Source organism: Phacochoerus africanus, chromosome 4, assembly GCF_016906955.1.
Source record: "Phacochoerus africanus isolate WHEZ1 chromosome 4, ROS_Pafr_v1, whole genome shotgun sequence".
Taxonomy (NCBI): Eukaryota; Metazoa; Chordata; class Mammalia; order Artiodactyla; family Suidae; genus Phacochoerus; species Phacochoerus africanus.
Genome location: NC_062547.1, coordinates 63,549,501 through 63,560,608, shown reverse-complemented (window position 1 = coordinate 63,560,608; position 11,108 = coordinate 63,549,501). Strand labels below are relative to the sequence as shown.

The 11,108-nt window shown below is 43.1% G+C and overlaps 1 protein-coding gene across 1 annotated transcript; it reads left to right on the top strand.

Annotated features, from left to right (window-relative positions):
• The first annotated feature begins 2,012 nt into the window (after window positions 1–2,012).
• On the top strand, window positions 2,013–2,961 carry LOC125124238 (olfactory receptor 1I1). Its single transcript, XM_047774386.1, has one exon. It carries the CDS (start codon window positions 2,016–2,018, stop codon window positions 2,955–2,957), a length of 942 nt encoding a protein of 313 aa, XP_047630342.1. The 5' UTR covers window positions 2,013–2,015; the 3' UTR covers window positions 2,958–2,961.
• The last annotated feature ends 8,147 nt before the right edge of the window (window positions 2,962–11,108 follow it).

Here is an 11,108-nt window from a genome sequence, read left to right as displayed (position 1 = left end):
TTTTAACTGTATTTTATTGAAGTATAGTTGATTTACAATGTTGTATTAATTTCTGCTGTACAGCAAGTTGACTCACTATATATATATATATACACATTCTTTTTCATATGATTTATCACGAGGTATTGAATATAGTTCCCTGTGCTTTACAGTAGGACCATGTTGTTTATCCATTCTACATATGTTTGCATCTGCTAATCCCAAGACGGGAATCTTTATTTTGAATAAGCTTTTGGAACAGCTGTTTGACATGATATAATAGTGTACATTTTACTGAGGATGCAAAACTCTTTCAATTGGCCATAATAATGTGTCTAAAACTTTAAAAAATACAAAATTTCTTGTCCTGGGAAGCTACTGCTGAGAGAAAATACAAAGTGCCATTAGCTTTAAAGCCCCAGATATTCTTTTTTTCACTGTGAAAACTCTCTTTAAAACCTTAACTAACTTTCTGGGTTCATTCATGGTCTCTGTTTCCCCTGAAAATATACTGACTGCTGTCCCAATATGCTGAATGCTTGGGGCCAGAAGGCTACTCACAAGCTTGCTGAAAGATTACTGATCAATTGAGTTGAGGCATTTCAAATAATCCCAAACCTGATTATGCTGATTGTAGCTGCTGCCGAAATTGTGCTCTTTAAATAATACCATGTAAATTAACAAAAGGATGAAGGAGAGAGGGAAGGAAAGAAGGGAGGGAGGGGGGAAAGGAGGGATGAGAGGGGGAGAGAAGAAGAAAGGTAGAGACAGGAAAATGTCATTTTATGACATCAAAGCTGAATGCTTTGTGAAGACAATAACGCACCGGAGTAACAAAAAAAATTGCTGTCAGATTATAAGCAAGGTAATTGAAAACAATTGGATGTAAAATTGTAAAATTTTAAAAATCTGAAAGGATTTTGCACCCAGATTGTTTTGCAAGGGTCCTTAATTTCCTGCTCCACATTAATGAAAAAAGCCGGAGCACAGATTTCAGCCTATGTGTATGGCTGAGGCAAGGCATTTGCTAAACATTATGGATGCATTCATACTCTGAGAAAAGCCCTTGGCCTTCATCAAAAAGCCTGGTGAATAAATTTACATACTTAAGTTGAAATGCGAAAGGTATGTTTGTGCATGTTTATGTTCCCACCCTTTTGCAGGAGTTTTCAACACTGGTTCTCATCACAAGAGGGCGTCTATCAAAGTGATCACATGGTCACAGATCATAAAGGGCCCCTAATGAACTTTAGGTCACAGGAAGAAGCAGAAGAGAGTTATTTGTCCTTATATCCATAGACAATAACCCCAAATTGATGCTAAAATTATATCTTGTTCATGGAAGGATGAAAAATAGGGAGGAAGGAGAAGAGAGAAAGATAAAAAGAGAGAGAAACAAGAAAACCAGATGATCAAGTTCTCCTTTAAAACCATGTCAGGTTTCAGTTTAGGGTTGATGTCTCTCAATTTTGTCTTCTGTGAAGCTTTGTTCCACTGAAGAAAAACAAGGGTCTTTATGAACAATATCCAAGGTGTCTCTAAATAACGAAGTTGTTTTGTTCATTTGTTTGTTTTGTCTTTTTGCCATTTCTTGGCCCACTCCCTCGGCAAATGGAGGTTCCCAGGCTAGGGGTCAAATCGGAGCTGTAGCTGCTGGCCTACACCACAGCCATAGCAACACAGGGATTCGAGCCGTGTCTTCGACCTACACCATAGCTCATGGCAACGCCGGATCCTTAACCCACTGAGCAAGGGCAGGGATCAAACCCGCAACCTCATGGTTCCTAGTCGGATTCGTTAACCACTGTGCCATGACGGGTACTCCCAACAACGAAGTTATATCATTGAGATTGTCTCAGACATGGTTGATGTGGCTGGGGAAACAGAAATACACTGAAGGGAGTTGTAAGGATTCCATGAATTTTCACAGAACCCACAGATCTGTAGGGAGCTGAGACTGGAACTCCGTCTCTGACATTCATCTTTATGTCACTTCCCTTGAGCCTTTTCTCTTTCACAGTAGACACGGGCTGTCCATGGAACCAGAAAACCTAACAACAGTCTCAGAATTCCTCCTCCTGGGACTCTCAGAAAAGCCAGAGCATCAGAGCTTCCTCTTTGGGCTGTTTCTGTCCATATATCTGGTTACTGTCTTTGGAAACCTGCTCATCATCCTGGCCATCATCTCAGATTCCCACCTCCACACCCCTATGTATTTCTTCCTCTCCAACCTGTCCCTCATTGACATCTTCTTCTCTTCCACCACCATCCCCAAGATGCTGGTGAACCTCTGGACTCAGTGCCAAGCCATCCCCTTTGCAGGCTGCCTCGCCCAGATGTATGCCTTCCACCTGTTTGGGACCATGGACAGCTTCCTCCTGGCTGTGATGGCAATTGATCGTTTCATGGCCATTGTCCACCCTCTACGCTACTTGGTCATCATGAGCACCTGTGTGTGTGGGCTGCTGGTGGGGGGGGCATGGCTGATCACCAACCTCCAGTCCCTCGTGCACACCTGCCTCATGGCTCAACTGACCTTCTGTGCTGGCTCTGAAATCCCCCACTTCTTCTGTGACCTCATGCCCCTGCTGAAGCTCTCTTGCTCAGACACCCACACCAACAAGCTGGCGATCTTTGTTTTCGGCATCATCATGGGCATCAGCCCCCTCGCATGCATCCTCTTCTCATATGCGTGCATTTTCTGGGCAGTCTTCAAGATCCCTTCTGCTCAGGGCAAGTGGAAAGCCTTCTCCACTTGCAGCTCACATCTCACCGTGGTGTCACTATTCTATGGTACCATCTTTGCTGTGTACTTGCAGCCCGCATCTCCTGCCTCCACCCAGAAAGATAAGGTGGCTGCTCTGATGTGTGGGGTGGTTATCCCTATGCTAAACCCCTTTATCTACAGCCTAAGAAACAAGAACATGAAGGAGGCCCTGAGGAAGCTGATTGGCAAAGTGGCCTCTTCTCAGTCCTAAAGCACAGTAGTTGTTGGGTGTCTGTTGTATTCCAGGACCACATTTCAGTGCCTGGGACTCAGGGATACATCCAATCTCTGATCTCAAGGCATTCAGAATCTAGTGGGGAAGAGAGACCTGTAAATAGAGCATCACAGAGCAACATGGTAAATGTGTCATAAAAGAAACAAAAAGTGTTGGAGTTCCCATCATGGCTCAGTGGTTAACAAACCCAACTAGGAACCATGAGGTTGCAGGTTCTATCCCTGGCCTTGCTCAGTAGGTTAAGGTCCCTCGTTGCTGTGACTCTGGCATAGGCCGGCGGTTACAGCTCTGATTCGACCCCTAGCCTAGGAACCTCCATATGCCACGGGAGTGGCCCTAGAAATGACAAAAAGACAAAAAAGAAAAAAGAAAGAAAGAAACATAAAGTGCTAAGGGAAGGGAAAGATGTGCATTTTTCCCATGGTTTATCTTCCCCTGAAGATCAGAGTAGCAGAGAAGACTTTGAAGCAGCCTTAAACTGGCTCTCTCTGGAGTATCAGGCTTATGGAATCACTATGTGGATAATCCTAGTGGAACAAAAGATTAGTTATACTAATGGTGAAAGTCTCTGAAAGCATCCGTTCAATGGAACAGAAAGGAGACCCCAGAAATAAAACCACACACATATGGACAATTAATCTTCGACAAAGGAGGCAAGAATATACAATGGGGAAAAGACAGTCTCTTCAGCAAAGGATGTTGGGAAATTTGGACAGCCGTGTGTAAATCGATAAAGTTAGAACACTCTAAAGTTTAACTTTCACACACTAAACACAAAAACAAACTCAACGTGACTTAAAGACTTAAATATAAGACAAAACATCATAAAACTTCTAGAAGAGAACATAGGCAAAACATTCTCTGACATAAATTATACCAGTGTTTTCTTAGGTCAATCTCCCAAGACAACAGAAATAAAAGCAAAAATAAACAAATGGGACCTAATCAAACTTATAAGCTTTCAAAGCGGAGGAAACCATTAAAAAAACAGAAAGCCCGGAGTTCCTGTCATGGGTGAGCAGTTAATGAACCCAACTAGTATCCATGAGGACACAGGTTCAATCCCTGGCATCACTCAGTGGATTAATGATCTGGCGTTGTCGTGAGCTCTGGTGTAGGTCACAGATATGGCTCGGATTTCACCTTGCTGTGGCTGTGGCACAAGCTGGCAGCTGCAGCTCCGATTTGACACCTAGCCTGGGAACTTCCATATGTGTGGCCCTAAAAAAGACAAAAGGACAAAAAAAAGCCCAACAGACTGGGAGAAGATATATGCAAATAATGCAACTGACAAAGGCTTAATTTCCAAAATATACAAACAACTCATGCAATTTAAAAGCAAAAAAAAAAAAAAAAAATCAAAAAATTGGCAGAAGACCTAAATAGACACTTCTCCAAAGAAGACATACAGGTGGCCAAAAGGCACATGAAAAGATGTTCAACATCGCTAATTATTAGAGAAACTCAAATCAAAATTACAATGAGGTACCACCTCACACTAGTCAGAATGACCATCTTTAAAAAGTCTACAAATAATAAATGCTGGAGAAGGTGTGGAGAAAAGAGAACCCTCCTACACTGTTGGTAGGAATGTAAATTGGTGCAGCCACTAGGGAAAATAGTACGGAGGTTCCTAAAAAAAATAAATGTAGACATACCCTATGATCCAGCAATCTACTCCCGGGCATATATCCAGACAAAACATTTATTGTAAAATGTAAAATGAGCAGGAGTTCCTGTCATGGCTCAGAAGAAACAAATCTGATTAGTATCCATGAGGACACAGGCTCGATCCCTGGCCTAGCTCAGTGGGTTAAGATTCAGCATTGCTGTGAGCTGTGGTGTAGGTCACAGACGCAGCTCAGATCCCATATTGCTATGACTGTGTCATTCCAATTCGACCCCTAGCCTGAGAACCTCCATATGCCACGGGTGCAGCCTTAAAAGGACAAAAAAAAAAAAAATGCTTGCACCCCTGTGTTCATTGCAGCACTATTCACAATAGCCACGATGTAGAATGGACCTAAATGTCCATTAACAAATGAATGGATAAAAAAGATGTGGCATATATTTTGAAACAACATGGATGCAACTAGAGATCATCATACTACACAAAGTCAGAAAGAGAAAGACAAACACCACATGATGTCACTTACATGTGGAATCTATAATACGACACATATCAGGAGTTCCCGTCGTGGCACAGCAGAAACAAATCCGACTAGGAAACATGAGGTTGCCGGTTCCAATCCCTGGCCTCACTCATTGGGTTAAGGATCCGGCGTTGCTATGAGCTGTGGTTTAGGTCACAGACACAGCTCGGATCGGGTGCTGCTGTGGCTGTGGCATAGGCCGGCAGCTGTAACTCCAGTTAGATCCCTAGCCTGGGAACCTCCATATGCCACAGGTGCAGCCCTAAAAATAAATAAATAAATAGATAATAAAATATGACACATATCAACATATCTACAAAACAAAAACAGACTCATAGACATAGAGAACAGTCTTATAGTTGCCAAGGGGCAGAGGGAGGGAAGGACTGGGAGTTTGGGATTAGCAGAGGCAAACTATTATATATAGGATGGATGAATAACAAGCTTCTACTGTATAGCACTGGAAATTATATTCAATATCCTGTAATAGACCATAATGGAAAAGAATATGAAAAAGAATATATATTATGTATACGTACATATGTCTGAGTCACCTTGCTATACAGCAGATATTGACACACCATCGTAAATCAACTACACTTTTTTTTTGTTTGTCTTTTCTGGGACCGCACCTGCAGCATATGGAGGTCCCCAGGCTAAGGGTCAAATCAGAGCTGTAGCCGCTGGCCTACGCCACAGCCACAGCAACACCAGATCCAAACCGCGTCTGCGACCTACACCACAGCTCACGGCAACACCGGATCCTTAACCCATTGAGCAAGGCCAGGGATCGAATCAGCAACCTCATGGTTCCTAATCGGATTCGTTAACCACTGAGTCATGACGGGAACTACACTTTAATAAACCTTTTTTAAAAACAAGCAAATGAGGCCCACAATTTAGGGAAGCTCACTTGCTATTTAATTCAGCAGCCACCAGCCTCAGTCTCACAAGGGGCCTTGTGGTGCTGACTTTGCACAGGGATCATTGTCATCAACAGGCCTGGGACACAGGAGATGCTAGCATTTGGATTGTGGAGATTGTGATTCAACTGGCAGGCCCTGGACCCTGGAATCTGCTTTCTTAACAAGCGCTCCAGGTGGCGGAGAGAGCACAGATCACATGGGAGACACTGGCCCTGGACTAGCTTCAGAGTCCACATATTTCCTGTGATGCCCATCACCTGACTCCAAACAATACAATTCTGCAGCCCCCATCAGCAACAAGAGGATGGATATGGTATCCTGGGACGCATGGGCGGTTAGAGTTAGGGGTTGAATTGTGTCCTGCAAAAAAGGTATGTTGAAGTCGAACCCCCTAATACCCCAGAATGTGACCTTGTCTGAAAATAGGGTATTTACTGGGGTAATCAAGTTAAAATGAGGTCATTAGGGTGGGCCTGAATCAAATATGACTGGCTTTTTTATAAAAAGAGAGAATTTAGGGAATTCCCTGGTGGCTCAGCAGGTTAAGGACCCAGCATTGTCATTGCTGTGGCTCTGGTTACTGCTGTGGTTCAAGTTTGATCCCTGGCCCAGGAATTTCTGCATGTTGCAAGTGTGGCCATAAAATTTTTTTTTAATTTTTTATTAGAGTTGATTTACAGTGTTGTGTCAATTATAAACATTGTTTTAAAAGAATGCAATTTGCCTTTTGCAACAACATGAATGGACCTTGAGGGCATTATGCTAATTGAAACAAGTCGGACAAATACAAGTACTGTACAATCTCTCTTAGATATGAAAGCTAAAACAAAATCAAAACCAGGGAGTTCCCATCATGACTCAGTGGTTAACGAATCCAATTAGGAACCATGAGGTTGCTGATTCGATCCCTGGCCTTGCTCAGTGGGTTAAGGATCCGGTGTTGCCGTGAGCTGTGGTGTAGGTTGCAGACTCGGCTTGGATCCTGTGCTGCGTGGCTCTGGCGTAGGCTGGTGGCTACAGCTCTGATTGGACCCCTAGCCTGGGAACCTCCATATGCCGAGGGAGCGGCCCAAGAAATGGCAAAAAGACAAAAAAAGAAAAAGAAAAAAGAAAAAAACAAAATCAAAACCAAGCTCATAGATTCAGAGAGCAAATTGGTTGCAAAAACAGCGCTGTGGGGAGTTCCCATCGTGGCGCAGTGGTTAATGAATCCGACTAGGAACCATGAGGTTGCAGGTTCGGTCCCTGCCCTTGCTCAGTGGGTTAACGATCCGGCGTTGCTGTGAGCTGTGGAGTCAGTTGCAGATGCGGCTCGGATCCCGAGTTGCTGTGGCTCTGGCGTAGGCCGGTGGCTACAGCTCCTATTGGACCCCTTGCCTGGGAACCTCCATATGCCGCGGGAGTGGCCCAAGAAATAGCAAAAAGACAAAAAAACAACAACAAAAAAAAAAAAACACAAAAACAGCGCTGTGGAAGGGAGGGGTGGGGAGTATACTGTTAAAGAAGAAGAAAAATAAAAAATTAATAAATAAAAATTAAAAGGGGGAATTTATTTCTTTATTAAAGTACAGTTGAAAAGAAACGAAGGAGCAAACAAAAAACAGAAATAGATCATGGCCAAGAAAAGCAGACTTGCAGTTCCTGGGGGAAAAGGGAGGGAGTGGGATGGATGGGCATTTGGGAGGTTTGAGGGTTGCAAACTGTTATATTTGGAATGGATGGGCAATGGGATCCTATTGTACAGCACAGTGAAATGTGTGCGATTGGGTCATTTTATTGTACAACAGAACTTGATGAAACATTGTAAATCAACTATACTTTCTGCTGAACAGCAAAGTGACCCAGTCATACATACATATATATATATTTCTCTTTTTTTTTTTTCTTTTTAGGCCACACCTGCAGCTCATGGAAGTTCCCAGGCTAGTGGTCCAATCAGAGCTGCAGCTGCTGGTCTACACCACAGCCATAGCAACACCAGATCCAAGCTGCGTCTGCAAACTACACCACAGCTCAGGGCAACGCCGGATCCCTAACCAACTGAGGGAGGCCAGGGATCGAACCCACATTCTCACAGACACTAGTCAGGTTCTTAACCTGCTGGGCCATAACAGGAACTCCTACACATTCTTTTTTATATATATTATTTTCCATTAAGGTCTATCCCAAGAGATTGGATATAGTTCCCTGTGCTATACATTAGGATCTTGGTTTTTACCCATTCTAAATGTAATAGTTTACATCTACTAACTCCAAACTCCCAGTCCATCCCACTCCTTCCCCACCCCCTCGGCAACCAAAAGTCTGTTCTCCATGTCTGTGAGTCTGTTTCTCACAGACATGTGAGATAGATTCATTTGTGCCACATTTTAGATTCCACATATAAGTGATAGCATATGGTATTTGTCCTTCTCTTTCTGGCTTACTTCACTTAGTATGAGTCTCTAGTTGCATCCATATTGCTGCAAATGACATTATTTCATTCTTTTTTAGGGCTGAGTGGTATTTCACTGTATGTATGTTTGTATGTATGTATATACCACATTTGCTTTTTTTTTCCGCTTTTTTTTTGCTTTTTTTTTTTTTTTTTTTTTTTTTTTGCTTTTTAGGGCCACACTTGCAGCTTGTGGAAGTTCCCAGGCTAAGGGTTGAATTGGAGCTGCAGCTGCCAGCCTATGCCACAGACACAGCCATGTAGGATCTGAGCCTACACCACAGCTCAGGGCAACGCCAGATCTTTAACCCAGTGAGCTAGACCAGGGATCTAACCTGCATCCTCATGGATACTAGTCAGGCTTGTTATGCTGAGCCATGATGGGAAGGCCTGTACCACATTTTTTTAATCCATTCATCTGTTGATGAACATTGAGGCTGTTTCCAGGTCTTGGCTATTGTGAATAGTGACACTATGAACACAAGAGTGCATGCATCTTTTTGAATTATAGTTTTGTCTGGATATATACCCAGAAGTGAGATTGCTGGATCATAGGGTAGTTCCGTTTTTAGTTTTTTGAGGAACCGCCATATTGTTTTCCATAGTAGTTGTACCAGTTTACATTCCCACCAACAATGTAGGAGGATTCCCTAAAAAGGGAGAAATTAGACACAGACACACACGCAGGGAAAATGCCATGTGAAGTTGAAGGCAGAGATCTAGGTGATGCTTCTTCAAGCCAAGAAATGCCAGAGATGGCCATCCAACTGCCAGAATCTAGGAGAAAGGCATGGAACAGCATCTCCCTCACAGTCTCAAAAGGAACCAACCCTGCTGACAACTTCAATGTCAGACTTCTGGCCTCCAGAACTGCAAGGGAATACATTTCTGTGGTTTAAGTAATGCAGTCTATGGTACTTTGCTATTGCAGCCCTAGCAAACTAATACAGTTAGTTTAGCAAGGGCTGGCATGCAAAGACCATGCCCAGATACACCGCTCAACTTCATGACCTACCCTGTGTTCTGGTTAAGGGAGTCTGTGCTACAACTGGAGAAAAAGCTGAAGGATTCAGATTGCATGGATTCAGGTTTTGGGTCTCAATGTGATGGCAATAACATGTCAGCTGAGATTTATTATGTTCCCTGCACAGGGCTAAGCCCTCTGTATACACTAACTCCCTTTTTTTTTTTTTTTTTTTGCTTTTTAGGGCCTGCAGCATATGGAAGTTCCCAGGCTAGGGGTCCAATTAGAGCTTCAGCTGCCAGCTTACACCACAGACATGGCAACACCAGATCAGAGCTGCATCTGCAACCTACACCACAGCTTGCAGCAATGCAGGATCCTTAACCCACTTACCAAGGCCAGGGATCAAACCTCCATCCTCATGGATACTAGTTCAGTTCATTAACCCTGAGCCACAATGGGAACTTCCTAGCTCATTAAATTTTAAACCAAAACCCTACAACGCAGGTAATATAACTTCTTATTTTATAGATGAGGAAACTGAGGCTTGAAAGTGAAGCTGACTAACAAGTGCTAGGCGAAGGTTCAAACAGAGGACATATCCCAGAGCCCCAGGTCTTAAAGACACAAAATATTGTCTAGAATTCAGTGCCTAAAGCGGGGGTTTACAAACTACAGATTACGAGCAAAATCCAGCCAACAACCTATGTTTGCATGGCCTGCAAGTTAAAAATGGTTTTTATGTTGTTAAATGGTTAGAATATTTTTAAAGAATATTTTGTGACCAATTAATATTATATGAAATTCTGTTGTTAAAGCCCATAAGTAAAGTTTTATGGGAACACAGTGACACTTATTAGTTCATATACCATCTACGACTGTTTGCAGGCTACAAGGCAGAGTTGGGTAGTCTCAGCGGAGACCCTATGGCATGCAAAATCTAAAATACTATGCAGCCCTTTATAGAAGGATTTGATGACCTCTTTTTTTTTTTTTTTTTTAACGGACACACGCACGCAGTATATGGAAGTTCCCAGACCAGGGGTCGAATTGGAGCTTCAGCTGAAGTCCTACGCCACAGCCACCACAACACTGGATCTGAGCCCCATCTGTGATCTTTGTGGGATCCTTAACCCACTCAGGGAGACCAGGGATTGAACCCACATCCTCACAGAGTCAATCTCGGGTCTTTAACCGACACAGCAGGAACTCCACTGACCTCTCTTTCATAGAAAAGTAAAGCCTGATATTCAAAGTGGTTCATGAATCAGAGGCATCAATCTTATGGGAAGTTTGCTAGAAATAAGAACTCAAACACCATATCAGTCAAATCATAATTTTAACAACCCTGGGGAGAGTTACATGAGCCTTAAAATTTGAGGATCACTGGAATCTATGGGATATGGATGGTGATAGATATTTGGGCCCTGAATAAGCCTGAAGTTCAAAGATACGAAAGAACCATACCTGGGGCATTTTTCCGTGGGCATTTTCCAGTTTTCCCTGCTCTGGACAGGGTCCTGGAGAGGATGAAATGCTTTGAAAGAATTGCAGCTACAGTTTGAGGAAGCGGCCACCAGGTGGCGATAGTGCCATCTCACAAAATGGATTGAAAGCTCTCGGGAAACACAGATCCTGGATGTGAATTGG

Coding starts and splice junctions, on each gene's coding strand:
- LOC125124238 (XM_047774386.1), top strand. CDS start 2,016: ATGGAACCAGAAAACCTAACAACAGTCTCAGAATTCCTCCTCCTGGGA.